We start from the raw sequence: 22,094 nt of genomic DNA on the forward strand, positions 1-22,094 counted from the left end.
TATGATTTATATTTTACTTTATTTTTCACATGTCGTTCTCACTTCTCATTCTCATTCAAATGACTTTTCTGCTGAATGTGTCACTTGAGATAGTGAAGCTTCTATCTATATGCAATATTTTCCATCAGAAAACTCACAACTTTAGCTACAATGGATGTTTTTCAGAGGAGACCTTTCTCACCCAATTTCACCACTGGTTCATCTTTGTGAGGATACCAACCAACAACCATTCCATCTTAAAAATAATGCTTTTTGAACCGTTAGCTATATGCTAACCCTGCAAAACAGGCATAACACCTAACTAACGCAGTTAATGTTATTAACATTTACTCATGACGCGGAAGTAAACACAGCCTAGCAAGTGTACCGCAGCATATCATTGGCTGGACACAGTGTTAATCATAGTTTTATCCCAAATTACTGTTTCTTGACATTTTTTAGTGACAAGTTGCCAATCGTAGTAAAATAGCACCGAAAAACAATGTATCCTATTTTCACGGCTATAAGGCGCACTTAAAAGTCTTAAATTTTCTCCAAAATAGACAGTGCGCCTTATAATCCAGTGTGCCTTATATATGAAAAAAACTGAAAACCAAAAACGAAAAACCACCAATGTCAGATATAAAAAAAACACAAACACCTGAACTGAAACAATACTGTTAAATATGCAGATGCCATCTTAGTTTACAAAATCTTCCAACATATAGCTCCTCCCCCACTGCAAGATTTTATTCAAAAAAATCCAAAACATCAACAATGGCTGGCTCTAGAAGTGACTGTGTAGTGAGTGCTTCATACCTGGAAGTCAATAGCAATTACCGTATTTTCACGACTATAAGGCGCACTTAAAAGTCTTAAATTTTCTCCAAAATAGACAGTGCGCCTTATAATACAGTGCGCCTTATAATACAGTGCGCCTTATAATACAGTGCGCCTTATAATACAGTGCTCCTTATAATACAGTGCGCCTTATAATACAGTGTGCCTTATAATACAGTGCGCCTTATAATACAGTGCGCCTTATAATACAGAGCGCCTTACATATGGAAAAAATGTCATTCATTGAGGGTGCGCCTTATAATGCGGTGCGCCCTATAGTCGTGAAAATACGGTAGTTCAACAATTCCTGTTGGATTTTATGTTGATTGCCCTGTGCGGACAATAAGAGTTGTGCGCAATTGCGCATCCGTGCATTGTAGAGGGATTATTGGTCCTTAGAAAAATGTTTCTCACTAAAATAATTTGCGGCCAAATTATTTGTATTTCTACTGAATGGGTGCACACACAGTTTTCCTTAAACATTTAAAACTGCCAACTTAACAGCAAAAGATTTGTTGAATTGGTGATATTCTGAAGAAAAGTGTGTAAACCCTTTCCACTTACTGTATCTGCCTCTGTCTTTTTCTCACTCTTAGAATATTTTAGTATTGATGAGGCCATTACTGAAGATAACATGCTAATGTCAGCATCTTTTCTTCTACTGTCAGATTGACACTCAAATATATGCCCACTCATCTGGCATCAGGTTACAACTGCTGCTGCCATGTACTACAAATTCTTTTTCTGTGTGTGTGTTTGTGTGTAAAGAAGGAAGGGGGACTTCCTGGCACTAATCCAGTAAATAATATAAACATTTATTAGGCGTTTTATATACACACCTTGTCCCATTAGGACATAAGACTGGCTGTCTGCTAACATGATGGAAATAATGACTGTAAAAACGTTTTAACCCTTTCTTGGACAGTGCTCACTTCAGTGGAGAGCTATTATTGTTCATACTAAAGACTTTTTGATTTATAGGAAAAGTCAACTAATTCTGGTCATTGAAAAAAATGATCAAATATTGGCATTTTTTAAAATTAATTATGGTTATAATATTAAGATTATTCATTCCTTCATTTTCCATATCACTTATCTTCACAAGGGTTGCAGGGGTGCTACAGGCTATTTCAGACAACTGTGAATTGGTTGAAAGCCAATCAAGGCATTTTTTAAACAATATTATGATAGAATTAGAAAGATATTCATAAATCTAAAGCTAAAGGAATTAAATTAAAATTAAATTAACCCTAACCCTAACCCAAACCCAAACCCAATAGAATCAGGTTACGGCTAAGTAACACTTTTTGTAAAAGTATTTAACTTATTGCATGGCATTGAAAGTGATAGACATCCAATTCATTTCGACTCGGAGGAGAAAATTAAGTTTTGGATTTATTTGGGTTCATTGAACCAAACTATTTATGTTAACCATGTGTAAGATTCATAAAATTGCGGTGATGCATCAATATCAATATGTAATTATATTCATTCATTCATTCTCCGAAGCACCTCATTAGGGTTGTGAGGGTGCTGGACCCATCCCAGCAGAGGCGGGGGACATCCTGAATCGGTAGCCAGCCAATGGCAGGACACAAGGAGACGGACAACCATGCATACTCACACCCATGTCAAGTGGCAATTTAGATGTTTCAATCAGCCTGCCATGCATGTTTTTGGGAATGTGGGAGGAAACCCACGCAGCCGCGAGGAGAACATGCAAAATCCACACAGGTGGACCAAATTGGATTTTAACCCAGGACCCCAGAGCTATGAGGCCGACGTGCTAACCGCAGAGGCCCTATGTAGTAATAATAAATAAATGAAATTATGAAAGCATGGCGAAGAAGGAAATTATTAATTTTAAATGAACTGTTTTTCCAATACCATATGTTTCTCATTAAATATTCCAATAATATATAGGCTGTTGGGATTCCCAACACAGTGTATCTAAGCGGCATAGGTTCATAAGTAATATGGAAGCATAATTGTTTGTGACCTTCTATGTACCGTATTTTCACGACTATAAGACTAAAAGTCTCAAATTTTCTCCAAAATAGACAGTGCGCCTTATAATTCAGTGTGCCTTATATATGGAAAAAACAGAAAACCAAAAACGAAAAACCACCACTGTTGGATATTAAAAAAACACAAACGCCTGAACTGAAACAATACTGTTAAATATGCAGATGCCATCTTAGTTTACAAAATCTTCCATCATGTAGCTCCTCCCCCAATGCAAGATTTTATACAAAACAAATCCAAAAGATCAACAATGGCTGGCTCTAGAGGTGACTGTGTAGTGAGTGCTTCATACCTGGAAGTCAATAGCAATTACCATATTTTCACTTTTTTTTCCTATAAGGCGCACTAAAAAGTCTTAAATTTTCTCCAAAATAGACAGTGCAGCATATAATATAGTGCACCTTATAATACAGTGTGCCTTATAATACATTGCGCCTTATATATGGAAAAAATGTCATTCTTTGAGGGTGCGCCTTATAATGCGATGCGCCTTATTGTCGTGAAAATACGGTATGTCTTACAGTCAAGGCAACTCATGCTCAAGAGGAGTAGGTAAGATCAGATATTGAAACTAGTTGTTAAGTCAGACTTGGCACATTTCATGATTTTTCAGGAAATTTGCTCAGTGGGGTTGGGGATTAAGGTTTGATGCTGAAAATGTACTAGTGAGCAACCCCCAAAATGTGCAAGCAAAACTAGGGCAACTCTACAAATCCACGAGGGGTTATTGAAAAATCCTAGAATAGAGACATCGAACCATCTCACGTGGAAACCTCATAAGCATACAGTATTTACAAAGTGTGAAAGGCATTTGATCATCCTCATGCTTTGATCGCGACAGCTCACCTGAAGCACAGCAGATGCCTCCATTCATTTTGGAACAGGTGCTTCACGAGAGAATTTCAAGCAGCAAAAATCGCATTTGCCAACATAACATTGAACACGTTGCCCTGATATTGTCAACCTAACAAAATGTAAAAATGAATAAATAAAATAAACATATCCTCAATTTGACAATCCACACGAACTACTCCATAAATGACAACAAATAAGAGTTGTCATGCTGCTTTTGGCACACCCCCTAGGACATTATGGTAATTGCATTGACAAAAAGGAAAAGGAAAATGACATTTTAAGTTTGCAGCATACATCTTCCCCTTTTCTAAGACAAAATCCTGTGTAATACAAAACTGGTCCTCAAAGCCCACAGTGGGTACAGTTTTTTCTTTCAACCCCATTAAGAAGAATCATTTTCACCAGTCTTAAAAACATAATTAGTTGTGGTTAAAAGTGGTTAAACTGTCCATTCTGGGTCAGTTAAAAAACTGCACCCACTACATCCTTTTGTGGAATATTTTAGACACCCCTGGTATAACATGTACTGCCTATTTTTGTACAAAAATAACTTTGCTTGGAACGGCCGAGTTAAAAATGTTTGGTTCGTTCTGAAAATATTTTTCAGTATGGGAATCAGGTGAGGTTCTAAGCAAGTTGTATTTATGATTGCAGACCATACTATTGCATAGTGGGACAAAGTAATACTATAAATTCTTAGACTCTTTGCATAAGAAGATGAGGAAAGTAGAACTAATGCTAACCCAACCTTTGTAAGAGCTCACAGGCCAACCAGGACTACCAAATGAAAATAAATACACATTACTATTTTCTTTAGAGCTGTTTCACTTATAATTAGCGCAAACATTTCTATACGCTCAGGTGGAAACTCGACCGATAATTATTATTGACACGAAGCCATGTTTTACGGTCATTGTGTAAACAATGCATTCTAGCTAGAACAGCTAGAGCTCGAGTCGATTCATATTTGAACCCTGAAGCTACTGACCTCATCACTCACTGGGACCACCAGTCCAACAATGGGCCTTTTGACCATGAATGACTACTGTATCTCTCAATGATCTCATTCTTGTACTGCATTTTAGTGTTCTTGTCTTTTATGCTAGTTTCTATGTTCAGTTAACACACATGGTATCATTCGATGACACCTTTCAATCAGTCAAAGTGTGGAACAAATCATAGGACGAGTGTAAGACATGCCACACTGTAATGTAACAGTCACACTATTCAGTAACACAAACAAATTTTTTTAAACAGCAAACTGTTGAAGGAATGATCCAACACAAATTCCGACACAGGAACTCAAATTCATTCATTCATTTTCTGAACCGCTTTATCCTCACTAGGGTTGCGGGGCGTGCCGAAGCCCATCCTAGCTGACTTTGGGCAAAAGGCGGGGGACACCTTGAATTGGTGGCCAACCAATCGCAGGAGACGGACAACTATGCGCACTCACACCCTACTTAGGTTATTTTTTGTCCCAGACCAAAATATTTTTTGTAAATGGCCCATCTAGACTACCCATATAAAATATACGCATCATTTGAACTATTTTAATCTCCAACAACTTGCACTGTGTTTTGATCGTGAACAAAAATGCCAGTGCAACATAACGTCACACTTTTATGTATTTGTGATACTGGCGCTCTAAATCCAACAATTGAAACCTCAAAGTAAGTGAGAATACACCATTTATAGAGAATTGGGAGGTACTTCATCTTCCTGTTGAATATTTTAATAGAATAGTTTGAACCCCTATATGAACAGATGGTTGATACATTATATGTGAACGGTTTAATGTTGAGGACCACACAGGTGTGCAGTGGACGTGAGCAAAGTACAGAACATTTCTTAATGTAGTTAAATAGATTTTTCAAGGATTTTAAGTTCAAATAGGTACAAATTCAATTTATTTTATGCTACTTCTTTTGTTTACTAAAGACAGGTAGTAAAATTAATCCTCTTTCAACAGACGGCAGAATCTGCAGTAAACCTGTGGATCCACCTGTTGCCATTTTAAAAAATAATGGCTTAATAAAGGCCATTAGTTTATACTCTGTTGCGCGTATGCTCACAAGGGTCGAGAGGGTGCTGGTGCTCCTCCCAGCCAACTTTTGGTAGAATGCAGGGAACACCCTGAATATATTGCCAGGAAAACACAGAGCACATTGAGACAAAACTTCTCATGGTTGGTCTGCTTGTGCCCTCTGATTGACTGCCAACCAATTCTGGTTGTACCACGACTTGCGCCTATTGTTGGCTGAACCTCGTGAGGAAAAGCAGCTTGCAAAAAGGTGTAAATGTATGAATAAGCGCTGCCAATTGCGCTAAAAAAACATTTAGAGTTGAGCAGTTTAAATGCCGTGGACATCTATTGCGTTCAATATCACACAATGGGTTGAATCCAAAATAGTAAATAAAAATAACTGTAAAGAGTTAACTGAGCCATAAGCAATGTGTATTTATATTTCTATTGATTTCAATTCAACTTAGTTTGAAATGAACCTTTTATTTCTTTGGTATTCATAAATGCCACCTGATGGTGTATTGGTTCAAACTTGTGACTTTGGTGTGGGAAAGCATGGGACCAATTCCCGCTGGGTGGCACATGATTGTGAGTGGGGATTGTTGTCTGTCTCTCTGTGTGCCCTAAGGCTGGCTGGTAACCAGTTTAGTGTGTAGTCTTTTCGCCCAAAAGTCAGCTGGAATTGGCTCCAGCAACCCCACAATCCATGGATATGCTGTATGGTTGGTGAATGAATGAATGTATACATTAGCAGGAATGGCCCGGCGGAGTGAGTGGTTAGTGCGTTGGCCTCACAACTCTGGGGACCTGGATTCAAATCCAGGACACATCCACCTCTGTGGAGTTTGCATGTTCTCCCTGGGCCTGCATCTGTTTTCTCCAGGTACCCTGGTTTCCTCCTACATTCCACAAACATGCATGGTAGGCTGATTGAACACTCTAAATTGCCCCTAAGTATGCTTGTGAGTGTGCATGGTAGACCTTTGTCCCCCACCTCTGGCCCAGAGACAGCTGGGATTGGCTCCAGCACCCTCCGCAACACTAATGAGGATAAAGCGGTTCATAAAATGAGATAAAATGAGATGAGCAGAAATACAATAATGAATAATAATATTTCTAATGATTGAAACAATAATCATTTGCTCCATAAAGTGCCATAGGTCTTAAATGTCAACTTTTGAATAGATTTCCACAGTAGCGATCACTGTCCCAAAAGGAATTAACGTTGGACCAACTGATGTTTAATCCTTGAACGTTAATCTTAATACTGAACTACTGTTAAAAAACATGCTGGACTGCTGAAAGTGACAGTCACATAGCCGATGTTGTGGGAGTATTTGAGGGATCATAAATGAGGGTTTATAGGGCTGACAGCTGCCCTCACAGCTCACATGGTGCTGCTGTCAAAAGGGGGAATAACGACAGCCAGCCAGCTGTTTTAAGTGAACACTCCACCACCACCACAACCACCATGTGCCTTCTCCACGAGTCAGTCTGAGGAAGTAGCAGCGGCACACAAACAAACACAGTGTCTGACTTACATGTCGGTGGATGGCGGTTGGCTACGGCACAGCAGCGCGTGTCCGCACGCTTGTCCCATGGCGCATCCTGCCTCGCCACCCCTCTTGACCCAAAAGAACTGCAGTTGCGTAGGGTGTAAAAAAAAGGATGGAGGGGACGATGCTCGATGTGCAAATGGGTGTGTTTGTGTGTCGTCCTTGCTTGGCTCGCCTCTTTGCCGGGGTCCGCTCCTTCTCAGGGACTGTTGTCTCTCCAGCACGAGGAACGGTGGATTAGACGAGACGGCTTTCCTGATACTTGAACGCTTGTGCAGGAGGACATCATGAGTGGGAGAGAGAGGGGGGTTGAGCGATAGCAAGAGAGAGAGGAAAAGGAGAGGGAGTGGGAGAGACGTTCCTGGCTACGTGGACGCGTCAACAAACCCCCACTAGACTGTCAAATCAGAGCCACTCACTTTTGATGGAATATATATTTAGAAAATAGAAATAAAAAAAAAAACACGGAGATAAGAGCCCCCTAAAGCTAACTCTTGAGTGGAACTGAAAAGTGCTATCATTCCAATTTCCTGTAATCCTAAATATACATAAATGTGGGTCAGGATTTGAACATTGCGCTACTACTCGCCTAGTGCCGGCAGCTTTTCATTAAACCACTTGTTGCACTTGACTCACACTTGAGTGTGTGCCAATTTCGCAGTTCAAAGGTCCGGTGGTTATGCTCTTTATGATCTTTCAACCACACACATGCTTAAAAGACAGCCCCTTATGGGTACTCTTCTGAAACATAAGGACTTTCATATAATCATTCATTCATTCCTTCATTTTCTGAACCCCCTTTTCATCAGAAGGGTGCGGGGGTGCTAGAGCCTAGCCAGTTGGCTTTTGGGAACGAGATGGGGGACTTCCTGAATCGGTGGCCAGCCAATCGCGGGGCATGAGTAAATACTCATCCTCGGCAAATTGCTTCTCTTATTAATGTCACCTTTTGTTGGGCTTTTGGGTGGATGTGTTTTTTCCGGGTCATTGTGTGCTTCTCACCTCTTGTGTCCCTCCAGGCTCCCCTTTCCTTATGCGGCCAGGTGTGTGTGATTTGTAATCAGTCCTTGTGTGTGTATTTATACCTTTCATTCTTGTACGTTGGGTTGGGGGATTTTTGCCTTGATTTGGTCGTGTTGTATCCCTGTCAGTCTGCGTTTGTGCTATTCCTGTTAGATATGTTTATTTGTTTATTTTTACTAAGTACTAAATTTGCTGGGGGGTTTTCGGTTAGTTCTTTTGAAATATTTAGTTTTGTGCACCAGCACTCGTGTGTCGTCAACTCCCTGCAATTTTGTGTACCACTTCACTCGGCACTTGAAGACGCCGCATGATAATTAATGATGGCAATTCCCCAAAATTAGGGATTAAAAAAAAACCTACAAATGTAAAGTGACACATATTTACTCACATAGGGCGTACTTAAAAGTCTAAAATGTTCTCAAAGGGGATGAGGTGCTCAATCAGTATGCACTAAATTCAAAATTCTGTAAATGTTGCTGTACGACGCTGACAGCTTGACTGTCTAGGAACTTTGCTTGCTGACGCACTGTATTCATATAGTGAAAAGGTGGACGAGTGAAAGGGGATTGCGCATATCATACTTAAAACATGACAATATTATCTGTCGAAAATGACGTTTTCGTCTGCTACCAGTGACAGAGATGATCCAAAACAAGTAAAACGAGATTGGTTTTGCAAAAAATGAACTTAATCCAGGTCTACATGTGTGGAGTTTGCATGTTCTCCCTGGGCCTGCATCTGTTTTCTCCGGGTACTCTGGTTTCCTCACACATGCCATAGACATGGATGGGAGGCTGATTGGCCACTCTAAATTGCCCCCTAAGTATGGGTGTAAGTGTGAATGGTTGTCCGTCTGCTTTTGACCTGCAATCGGCTGGCCACCGACTGATACAGGGCGTCCCTTGCCTCTAGCCTGAATTCAGCTGGGATAGGCTCCAGCAACCCCCACGACGCCTGTGAGGATAAAGCGGTTCAGAAAGTGAATTAATTAATATATTAATCTCATCTCATCTCATTTTGTGAACCGCTTTTTTCATATAAGGGTCACGAAGGGTAAAGGAGCATATCCCAGCTGACTCCGGGCCAGAGGCTGGAGATACCCTGAATTTGAGGCCATAAGATGGTAAACATCTCCATACCCCTGTAACATTAATCAGAGCTACTTTTGGTGAGTTTTTAATTGTTACTTTTTATTAAGAACATATTTTTTTGTTCTATGACACCCAAAATTAGCCACCCACTCTACCCCATTGATCAATGTTTGATAGTTTTTGAAAAGAGAAGTATAAATTTTGGGGCATAACACATGACATAAGGAGGCACACTCAAAACCGCAACGTGGCAATTTCTAATAGGATAGGAAAACAAGACGGAATACTTGCACCGAACGGGCTGCTCTTCTTTTTGAGTAGGCCCGGTGTTACAAAAATGAGCACAGAAGAAGGTGCATGTGAGAAAAGAGTTGAGGGAGTGTTAACGAAAAGCGTGTTATGTTGCGTGGCTGCAATCCACTGTGATTTGGCCACTAAAAATAAATTTGAAAAAGGACAAGCAATCTCGCAAGGCCGCATGTTTTTCTCCATTTTGCAATCGATGGAAGGAAAAAACTGGACAGTGTCAATGAACGAGCTAAGAAAGCAGCCAATTTACTTCCAACTATACTTTGAAATTGAAATTACCATAGCAATAAATGAAAAGAGGTAACACAGGGATCCAGTCCTTTTTCAACTTTACTTTTAGTGGCCAAACATTGATTGATTACAGCCATCCAACAGAATACTCATTTCTATAACACTCTTGCAATCTGTCTTCTCTCTCTTTTATACTCATAAACAACAGCTTCTCCTGTTAACAGGTGTTTTCCCCTCGTCGCTGACAGCGTCAACAAGTTTTTTTTTTAATGCAAAACACACGCAAAATGCTAAGCTCATTACCAGTGAGCTGAAATATAACACAAGGGTTGCAACATGACTGCACGGCAAGCGACCAAGTGTCCGGGCGACCAAACGTCCCGGCAACCAAACGTCCGGCAACCAAACGTCCTGCGACCAAACGTCCGGCCAGGGCAACGATGACACACACAATGCTCTGGCTGTGCATTATCATTTGTCTCTGATTGGCTATAAATTTGGATGGAAACATTGTCTTTTCTGTTCAAGACAATCAGAGGCAAGTTTTGTTTTAATGTACTTGTACTTTATTTATCCTTAATTCATCACAAAAGATGGCGGCGCGCACGGGTGCAGCTGCACTTTGCTCTGCAGTTCACCAATTTCGTTATATGCCGCTGTGTATAATGACAATAAAGGCTTTTGATTTGAAAATAAACAAAAAGGAATGATTCACCCCATCCTAAAATCTAGATGCTCAATGGGCGATACCAACAATTTCCAATGCTGCTGGGTTTTATTATCTAATCCCAGAAAACATGCCGAGAAGGATCCTAAAATCTATACTGGATGCAAACCGCTAAAATGATGTACTCCTCCATATTGACAAGTGTGGAAGGTAGACATGATATCCGGGTTGGTCAGTGTCCTCGCAGGTGATTTGTTGATTTGACTGCTTCAATTGCACTATTTGTCACAGTAGAGAGAGATCTAATTTTTACCTCTTCGTGCTAATTCAATCGAAAATGCTTGAACCAGACGCCATTGCCTCCTATGTCTCTCGCCCATAGTGCCGCTCTATAACACATTTTAAACAGACAGACCAAGTAGTTCTATATTAACGGATATCATTTCTTCAAGAAACAGCCATATTCACCACCATGATCAGCACAGTTGCAGATTTGTGAAAGTTTGACTTTACCTCAATGGTTGCTCATTTCTTCTTTTTCCAAGCCTAACTGATTTTTCCTCAGTTTACCGGTATTTCGTGTTTGGATTGTAAAGCACACGTCGTTAACGCTGTGATTTTCACAAAGCCCAGAGGACTTGCCTGCTGTCGTGTGTCTCTCTGCCTTGTGTGGATGTGGTTAAAAAAAAAGAAATAAATACATTAAAAAAGGAAAAAAATATATTCAATGAATGTAACGAACTGGCCAAAGAATAGTGCAGTGGTGTTTTTCCCTATTTGGTGAGATGGTCGTTGTTATTGGGAGTGTTAATCTGGCCCACCACATCATTTTGTGCGGCATGTGAAAATAAAACACGAGTGCCAAATTATCCTTTTTATGTTGTTTCCATTTCAAAAAACATTTTAAAATCGGTTTTAGATCTATGACAAACTGGATTTTAATGCAGTTTTTTAATCCTATTCATTTTAAATAATAACTAAATATTATATCTAAATTGTTTCCTCTTTCCCCTTTCTCTGTAAATAAACAAAAAAGGCAATATTTGCACTTTTTCCTTTTTAAATAAAAAAAATTATAACATAGATTTAATATTTGCCCTCATTCTTGAAAAAAAGTTACGTTTAAAAAAAAACCCTCCAAGCGATTATTTGCTATATAGAGGCTCAAAGAGAAGATTTATACGAATGTTAATGTCCAAAAAGGATCTCTCCATGATCGGAAAAGCTGTCAATTCATAAATTGATTAATTTTGCCAGCCTGATTGGAAAAAATAATGGCCCTGTGAATGAAAGCGAAACTACGAAAACTACAAAAAACAGAGTTTGACAACTGATGCTATTATTCGTTTGTGCTGAATGCTTTCTATGTACATTCAATGCAGTAGACACGCCAATATATAAATTAAGACAAAGCAAATCTCTGATTGTGTTTATACAGGAGTTTTTCCTGTAACCATTTTTTAATCATTGATCTAATTAATTATTTAAAGAATCTTTGGAAAGATTAGGCTTCATGGTCCTACCTGCAATGGGTTTCTAGGAGCCTAGAAGCAGCCCTAAAGAGGAAGCCCTATATTTTTTCATCACATTAAAACTCAATCTGCCCATACAGGTGTTATCAATTACTTCCCTGATTGGACCTCAACACATGCTGGTGGCTGATTCACATCATTGTCTCTTAAACTAGTCATGTTGCATCAGTTTATCATCGTCTCAGTATAAAGACTTGGATCCCCCACTTGCTTCTCACACCGCTTCACCGAATGTCATCTTGAGTGTAGACGTAATCAACTAATCAGCTGTAATTGCAAGCACCTGAGCTAAGATACACCGTTAAAGTTGTTGTTGAGTCTCAATCAACTCACTCAAAGGTAGCATTTTCACATGTGTAATCAACATAGCCACCGACTGTTTTCAGTTACTTCACTGCTTCAAAAGCACCTGGCAGTGTTTTAGAGACAAATCATGAAAACTGATTGCGGTATTATGCCTGTTGTTATGCTTACACCAGTCAGGAAAACAACCCAAACTTTATCACTTCTTGGGTTTGAAATCTACTGATCGCTATGTTTTGTAGCATTTGCCTTTAAGTCCAATTCATTGAGGCTCACCAACAAACTTAGCTTGGCAAAATCAAGCTGTTTATGCGCATCTGTTGCTGTTGTCGGCATGAGATAATGAACTTAAAGTTCTGTGAAGCAACAACATTTCTGGCCAACAAAGCGGCAAAGACTTTTGGCAAAGAGAAAATTTGGTAGCCATGTCGTAAATAGGTATTCAGACACTCGTGTGTTAGTTTAGTGCAATTGGTGCAAGGAAAAATGTATTCAAGCAGAAGCCAAGGACTGGCGACTCATTGGGCCAAAGGAAGAACTGAGGTGAGAAATAAGAATTGTTATTTTCCTCATGTATTTTTCTTTTGGTTCAGCTTTCGTGTGAGATTGCTAAAATATGAAAAGGTCAAATGAAAATCCCAGTTGATTTTGAGTAGAATGTTAAGGTTCTGGCTTTTATTATGAATTCTTACTCATGTCTGACATTGTGCCCCAATGAACAACTCTGGAAAATGATAAAATTATTTAGAGCACAACTAAAGGTGTGGTGAATCTAAATTGAAATGTATTCAAAAAAAAGGAACGGCTTTTATTCTGGTATATTCATTGCCATTCAGGACTCACGATTTTTAAAACCTGTGCTGATTTTATTAGCAATGTGCCATAAGCTTACATCTGATATAACAAAAAAATAAGTACATTATGCACTGTAAAACCAGAATATGGCCAGCCAAAACAAAAACACATGCCATGAAATCAGGATAATAGATCATTGGTAATAAATGTGTATGATAATTATTCAAATTTAATTTCAGTTTGAAAGGTAGGTCATTCTCATTGTGTTTAGGCCAGCAAAGGACATGAGAGCACCGACTGCACTCATTTACCACTTGGTTTGCATGAAATAGTTATTTGAGCTGGTCCATTTCCTCCTATCTGTTCAATCCACTATATTTATATTTATATTGCCAGTGTTCATCTTGGAGCAATTTCCTACACAACATGTATAAACCCTCTTATAAAAAGGATTGAATTTCCCTGAAAAATAAAATAGCTAACTAGAACGCTGGCCACCCCAGGAAAGAAATTAAATGGATGAGTGCACTGTGCATGAAAAAGATGCCCTTTGCTTACATCAGTTACTGGCAAACAGCGAAATGGGATTAAAACTGTATTTTGGCCTTTTTTGCTTTATTTTACAACCAAATCACTTCAGGTTCTAGGTCAGTGCAGTTCAATCTATCAAATTCAGAAATATAACCCGAAGGTGACATTGCCATATTGTCATTCATTCATTCATTTATCTTCCATACCATGCCTCCTCGAAAGGGTAGCGGGGGTTGCTGGAGCCTAACCCAGCTGACTTTGGGCGAAAGATAGACTACACCGTAGACTGGTTGCCAGTCAGCCATAGGGCAGACAGAGACAAAGGACCATACACACTCCAGCATACCATCACCAGTGGGAATCAAGCCCACGATTGCCCACACTGAAGTCAGGCAAGTGAACCTCTACACCACGAGGCGTTGCATACCTTTTTGTCTCCACCATGATGACAATAAGCCATATTGTACTTCAGTGGCGGGCGGTCAGAGCCTTCAGGGCCTTCTCTGTTGGCCTAAGAAATATCAGAATCATATATTATATTTTTGTCCATCAATACTTAATAAATCATTCCAAATTGTCTGTTAGCTTCCTTTCATTGCTTTTCCCCCTGGTTGCACTGCTTCCAGATGTGTGTTTTCATATTGAAGCATTTAACCAATCACATTTCAGCCATTATTTGTTGCCAGGGTCAGAAATCTGCCTCAAGACCTTCACAATCAGTTCTGCAGGCTCTGCTGCATTATACAAGCGTCGATAAGACTGTTGCTTTAACCAATCACATTTCGAGTTGGCAACACCATAATGACTTGTAGGCAGATGTAGGGATACGTCATTGCCTTCTCGCAGGTGTAGGGATAAGTCATCGCTTTCACCAATTTTGATTGGCTGGGGATAGAGTAGGCGGGCCAAAGCTACCAAACTGTATCTGGAGCGAGCTGCACAAGCAAATATATTGTTGTGTTGATTTAAAGCCATTTTCAAGACAGACTTTTCAAGAAAAAAAAGCTGGACATCATTAAGAAAGGTCGGACACCTCCAAAGCAAGCAAGCCTGTCACAACCGGAAATGAACATTTTCAGCACTAAAGCAAAAAAAAAAAAAAAACGTATGCCAGAAATACGAAAGGACAGGCTCGACTTTCAGCTTCGATGGTGATAGAAAAGGAGGAGGAATGAAAGGAGGATGGATATTGTGTACAGTTAAAAAGCATTTTTGGCTACTAAAATATGGCTATATTCCTAAATAATATTTCAATTGTATGAGGTTATTATTGATGATTTTTTTATGTCACAGCTGTAGCTGCAGTAGAGGTTTTATAGCCATAAAATAGTTTTTGAGGGTTGGATTAATTCTGATAGAAGGTGCTACTAGAAAATGCATGGACCGCCACTGTTTTACTTAAGGGCATAGTATTGCCACACCATTCATATATCGCATTATGGTTCATTGGTTGTTTTATAGTCACAAACACCATCCTCGCTCAAATAATAAAACCAACAAAAGTAACCCCAAGCACTTCCACTGTCATCTCTCGTAGCATGATTGCTGATGTGTTTGGTGTGAGAAAAAAAAAAAGGTTAGCTATGATGAATAGAAAAGATTAGATTACAACAATTAGACAGAAGAACGAAGGCAGATTGGCCATTTTACTTGAAAAACAAAATCTTTGAGGCTTGAGAGCATGTTTTGGATTTTTAATTTTTTTTTGCTTGTATAAAAAAGGCAAGAATATAGATGTTTGTCTGGATGTTGCAAAGTGCCTGAGGATATTTTTAAATTTGAATAGACTTCTTGAAAATTACATTCGAACACACTATTATGTTCAAATTGAATAAATAAAAACACAAATAAGTGAACTACTTAATCTTTTTGAGGTCTATCCGTGTATTGGATTCATCTCCTAAAATGGGCTAAGAGCTTGTTTTACACATTGCATTTAGAGCATTGCAGACTGTGTTTATTTATAAGTTGTTGAGTCTGGAGTAGATTCACGTCACACTCTTAAAAAAAATGCATGTTGCCCTGAGAACATTAAAACAGAATCAAAACTAACTCCTTTGTTTCATTTAGACTGGGAGAGGTAATTTCAATCAGAATTAATTGAATGTTTAGCACTCTCCACCATTAAATGTCAAACATGAATATTCACAGCCATCCTTTCGGTTTAAAATAATTGGACATATTTGTTGTCAATGTCAAGCAAGGAGTTAAAGAACAGAACACTTCCAAAAATATGATAAAAATCACACTCATCAAAAAGAGATTTCTCTTCTGGGAAGAAAAAAATGGCACAAGTCTTCAGAGGTGTGAAACAAATACAATCCTTCTCTTTATCTCTTTTCAGCGAGGGGGCGAGCATAAACAAGGCAAAATTACAATAAAGGCTTCAAAGATGGATCCAGGTGCCATGAGACCGTTAGCAGGATTTTGGGCTCCCTGGGCGAAGGTCTTCAACTTTGGAATGGTTGTCATTTTTCACCATTCAAATGCATTAGAACTGAATGTTTTCAACTTTTTATTTCTCAAATCTTAATCGATCAAGAAGGCAGCCCGGTGGTCGAGTGGTTAGCACATGGTCCTCACAGTTCTGAGATTGTGGGATCGAGGAAACCTGGCAGGTGATTTATCAATCAACAAACCCATTGCTGATTGGTCTTATTGAAAGGTGACAGCGACTAATTTTGAGCAGTTTCATACCTGCATTGCGGGCTTGTGCACTATTTTCTGCGTGTTGTTTCACCGCGTGAGGGAAACGATTTTCGCTTTTTCATGGTAGTGCCATTGAAAATGCCACCCGTGTTCCCTGGTCATTTGTGTTCATATGCAGGAAGCTGGCGGCAAAAAAAGGGAATAGCTGGGGGAAAAAAAGCCAAAAGCGAAAGAACAAACTGATCTTACCCTGTATTGAGTCTTCCTTCCTCATTTAGTCTTCAATGTATTAAGAGAGCATTGAAAACATTACAATAGTTGAACTATTGTCTCTGCATCAAAGTGATTCCTCAGCGTTATAGCTCTGTATGAACATTAATTGAATGTAGGCTTGACATGGTGCATTTTCTAAACTGACCCAAGAATTTTCTTTTTCAAAATTACGACTTAAGAGGTCACCCCCTTAAGGCATACTCTTTCAATTTAAGCAGTATCCCATCATTTTGAAGATAAATATGGTGTTTAATAAGCAGGAAGGGTTTGAAATAGTATGTAACCAGCATCATAAATAATTTAGTATAGTGGAGAAAAGAGTATTTGCCTCAAAGACAGAGCAGAGCAGACAAAATCCTGAAATTTAAAAAACACATTTTTATTCTAGTGCACCCCAGCGGCTTGAGTAGTTAGCGGGTCGGCCTCACAGCTCTGGAATCCTGGATTCAAATCCAGGTCGTCCACCTGTGTGGAATTTGCCTGTTCTCCCTGGGCCTGTGTGTTTTCTCCGGGTACTCCGGTGTCCTCCTACATCCCAAAAACATGCATGGTAGGCTGATTGTACACTCTAAATTGCCCCTAGGTATGACTGTGAGCGTGAATGGTTGCCCGTTTGCTTGTGCCCTGCGATCGGCTGGCCACCAATTCAGGGTGTCCCCCGCCTCTGGCCTAGAGTCAGCTGGGATAGGCTCCAGTGATGAGGATAAAGCGGTTCATATAATGAATAAATGAAAGAATTTTGATTCTATTATATCAACATTGTATGTTGTCCTCTCATTCCAATGGGCCCGGTGCCTACTTTTGCCTGGTGCCCCAAATGTCCTAAATAAGCTCTGTATATATTAAAAGCACAAATTAACACAGACTCAAAAGCTCTATGAGGCAGTCTGCATTAGCAGAGTACCGTCATACTTCTATTTACGAATGCCTCTCGGTACGAAATGTTCAGGTTAGGAAACCTTTTGAGATGCAAAGGAGTGCCTCAAGATACAAAAAAAGATCCAAGTTACAAAAATGTCAACACATTTCCTATATCCATTGTTTTATTTTATAAATTTTGAAATATAGATATTTTTTTCCTGGCTGCACTGCTTCTTGCTTGATAATTTCCCTACACTATACTGGGCTCTCATTAGCTGTCTCACAACAACCCTCCATGTTTCTTTTACTGCCGTTGTCTGCTTAAACTTATGCTTGGAGGAAACTGTGGCCGCCGAGTGCCTTTGGCAAACTCACAGTGGAGCCTCAACCTGAACCGCAGCCTGTGGTGGGTGGAATCATGTCATGGGGGCAGGCGATGGGGCTTGTGGTCAGTAAGGAGGAAGTTGATGAGTTGGTCGAGGGGCACCAAAACTAACTCTCGACGGAGCAGGAGTTTATGCAACTCTCGCTAATACAGTAGGAATTCAACGAGAAGGCGGCTCAAGAGGAAGCAGCCACCATTCCAACGGCACAAATCAGAAAAATAATGAGCGAGAAACTTTACAAACTTTCCAACTTTGTGGAAAAAACAAGCTGAAAGTGTTCACGAGTCATGCCATTGCTTACTTTAACGACATTTGTCTTGTACATTTTAGAAACATGTTTAAATGTTGTTGAAGGCAATTGTCTTTAGATCGATTTTTCTCAATACGTCTGTCAACAAGCATCACCGAAGGGGAACTTAAATCCAAATCGGTAAGAAGCAGTGGCGATAAATAAAATCGGTCAATAATTAGACGCCAAAAATAATAATGAAACATTAATGAAAAAGATTAAAAGTTCAATGTAATAGTGTCTTGAATTCTTAACATTACGTATATTAGATGTGTTTATGTCTTTGTGTGCTCTCCTCCTCTGTTTCCTAATGTTAGCTTTTTGTGCACATGCGCTTCAACAGGAATAGATTTTGCATGTTTATTCATTTTAATAGCTTGTTACCATATTTACTCGCATATAAGCTGCCCGCGCGTATAATCCGAACCCATAAAACTGCCTTAAATTGTTGAATTTTATAATGATTCTGTCAGGCCCCAGACCAGACTGGTGGCTGGTTGCGCCTATCATCCAATCACAGGCCCAGTTTCCCGAATCAAGCCAGTTTACTTCAAGCATTTTGGGTTGAAAAAAACGCTATTACATCAACACAATAATGTACTACATACAGATACAATTGGCTAGCTCTGACTAGTATACCCTCTCACTATCCAATCAAAGGGTGTGAAAACGTTTCCATAAGCCTGCTAGAAGGCCTTGGGGGTCGCCAACTCGAATTCTGATAGGTGAAAGTACTGTTTTACTGATACTTATTTTATGCAACAGAGCCCACAGAACTGATTGTGAAAAAGTAGGTGTCATGAAGTGGCTTTAACTGTGTATGTTATTGGGACAGTGGGGTTTGGTTGTTGGGATGGGTGGACAGGATGGGTGTTAGGTAGGGTTCATAAACACCTGGAAGATTTTAGAATTGAGATGTTTGCATTCACTTACTGAAATCAAATCCAGGTTTTTACATACGGTAGCAAAATGAATAACATATGATATAACGTGCCTACACTGCTGAGCACAATAGGAATTAATAAGACTAGAACACACAATAGCCATTAGCGGGGCCCATCCCACTGTTCTTTGATAAAGTCTTCTTGGAGCTTCACAACTGATTCCCTTTCTTCAGTTCCTAAGGAAGTGTTTACTCACTCCAATATGGATGACAGGACCAGAATTGGTCTGCTGCATTGGTTCTGGAGCTTTCATAGTGTGGGGAACATCATATGTTCAAGATTTAAAGGGTAGCCTGACTTTATTAAACCAGTGACCATTCATAGAGACAAAAAATGGACCGTCAGCTAAGGATAATGACATTCATTGAGGCTTGACACACCTCTCTCAGTGATGTATTATCACTGCTGTAATATTTTTATAATAGCCCGGTGGGCTCTAATTCCAACTGTCCTTAATTTGCTTTTTTGTAGCTTTCATTCTGATATTCATTATGCAGTTGTTATGGCAACCTTAAGACCATCACTTGGGATAATGCTACAGAGTTAATCATTGCTGGCTGAATCCTATTTTTCCGAAAATTATCTATATCTTGCAATAAGATATAACAATGGAATATGACTGATCACCTCAGCATTTGCTTTATACGCAACACATCTCTAAATTAGTGGAGGTTCATGTGAAAGTTGATATATATATATATATATATATATATATATATATATATATATATATATATATATATATATATATATATATATATATATATATATATATATATATATATATATATATATATATATATATATATATATATATATATATATATATATATATATATATATATATATATATATATATATATATATATATATACATATATATACACACACACAAATAGCAGAGTTTTAGACAACGTTTCAATCGCAATTTTGTTTGTCGAACAGCCAGGCTTTTGTCTCACTTCATGAAGCTTTGCCTTAGTTCTCAATCCACCTTATGTACACCCTGCGCTTTATTGTTGGCCGGTACTGGATATAATTAGTCTTTTTGGACATGACAATACATTGTGGATTAAAGGGCCCTATCCTGTATTTAACATATTTAGACTGAGCGTTCAAGAAAAGGCTAAATGACCTTCAAGTAAATCAGGACAGGAAGGGCAACGTCAGTTGTGTGATGGCAGAGTCTAAGTGATGTTCTCAAATAAAGTGCAGTGAAGCTTATTTTTATGAGGCGGGACATTCCTGCTGTTCCAGTTTGTCCTCAAACAGTCCTCACCTTGTAAATCATGTCATGGCCTGCGCAATGCTGTTAATTTCAACTATGGAAATATCTACGAAACTAAAGCAAGACATCTACGTGAGCATGAACAGGCTTCCCTTTCCCTGAAAAGTAGATTTCCTTGATTAAAAATAGACTCTTGCAATTTCCCAGTGTGGAATGAAATGAATTGGCTGCATAAATTCACAGTCAGTGATGTTGTGATAGTTTGTCTCTTACTTGTGATTGAATGATAACCGGTAAAGTCTGAAGTCAGCTGGGATACGCTCCAGCCCCCCACATTTTATTAGACGGTGTGAATTCATTCATTCAGTTTCTGAACCACTTTATACTCACTAGGGTCGCAAAGGGTGCTGGAGCCTATCCCACCTGACTTCGGGCCAGAGGCAGTGGGCACCCAGAATCGGTGACCAGCCAATTGCAGGGCATGAAGTATCTCCTCATACTCAATTTAGAGTATCCCATCAGCCTACCATGCATGTTTTTGAAATGTGGGAGGAAACCGGAGTACCCGCAGAAAACCCACATAGGCCGTGCAAACTCCACACAGGTGGAACGACCTGGATTTGAACCCAGGTGTGAGGCCGATGTGTTAACAAGTCATCCCAATGTGTAAATTATTTTTTTGTCCCAAAATATATTTATTGGACACATTAAGACAATGGGTGGAGCGAGTGGTTAGCGCACCGTCTCACAGCTCTGGAGTCCATGGGTTCAAATCCAGGTCGGTCCACCTGTGTGGAGTTTTCATGTTCTCCCCGGGCCTGCGTGTGTTTTCTCCAGGTACTATGGTATCCTCCCACATTCAAAAACATGTATGGTAGGCTGATTGGAGACTCTAAATTGCCCCTATGTCTAGGTGTGTGTCCGTCTCCTTGTGCCCTGTGATCAGCTGGCCACCGATTCAGGGTGTTGCCCACCTCTGGCCCGAAGTCAGCTGGTATAGACTCTAGCAGCCCCCGCGACCCTGATGAGGATAAAGCGATTCAGAAAATGAGATGAGAGACATTAGGACAACAATGCTTTCTGATTGACGTTCCTAACTCAAAAGAAATCGGTAGTGATTGACCTGAGACATTTTCGAATTCGTGGCACATCTGCATCATAGCTGTAGGCAGAGCAATTTCTTGTTTATGCGTGACACGACCAAACAAGGCAAGGTTGAAGGCTGACTGAGCACACGGACAATGATCAAACCACACACTACGAACATGAGAGAAATGATTTTTCTCATCAGAAAAAAACTGACAATTGTCTCATTAAGTTGCAGTCATCCAAGACACATTTTTAGCCTATTGTGGTAACGTCATTGTCACAAAAACAATGCTTGTCAACAAATTAGTTTAGCTTTCATCACCGTTAATGAAAACAACACTAGTGTCATCAGTGATGAGATCTCCCATTTGAAAGTTTGCTGAATGGGTACAATGACTACAAAATCGGATGATATTTTCGATCCAAAATGCAATAAAAATAAATCTTCCTTTAGTTTTCCACTACATACAACACATAATTCTTAACAAATAAATCTCTTCACTGGATTTCTGCTACATGCTCATCAATATTAGGTAATAAACAATGTGGTAGGTTTTCCTTTTCTTGTCAGACAAAAACTGTAACTATAAAAATGTGTAGATGAATATTTTT

At 39.4% G+C, this 22,094-nt stretch overlaps 1 protein-coding gene across 1 annotated transcript in view; it reads right to left on the reverse strand.

Moving 5' to 3' along the window:
* pde2a (phosphodiesterase 2A) overlaps window positions 1-7,580 on the reverse strand; it is a 165,865-nt gene extending 158,285 nt beyond the window's left edge. Inside the window, exon 1 of the mRNA XM_077723204.1 lies at window positions 7,267-7,580. Coding sequence (XP_077579330.1) covers window positions 7,267-7,325 — 59 coding nt within the window. The 5' untranslated portion in view covers window positions 7,326-7,580. The remainder of the gene's footprint in view (window positions 1-7,266) is intronic.
* Between the last annotated feature and the right edge of the window lie 14,514 nt (window positions 7,581-22,094).

This window comes from Stigmatopora nigra, chromosome 8 (genome assembly GCF_051989575.1).
Source record: "Stigmatopora nigra isolate UIUO_SnigA chromosome 8, RoL_Snig_1.1, whole genome shotgun sequence".
Lineage (NCBI taxonomy): Eukaryota > Metazoa > Chordata > Actinopteri > Syngnathiformes > Syngnathidae > Stigmatopora > Stigmatopora nigra.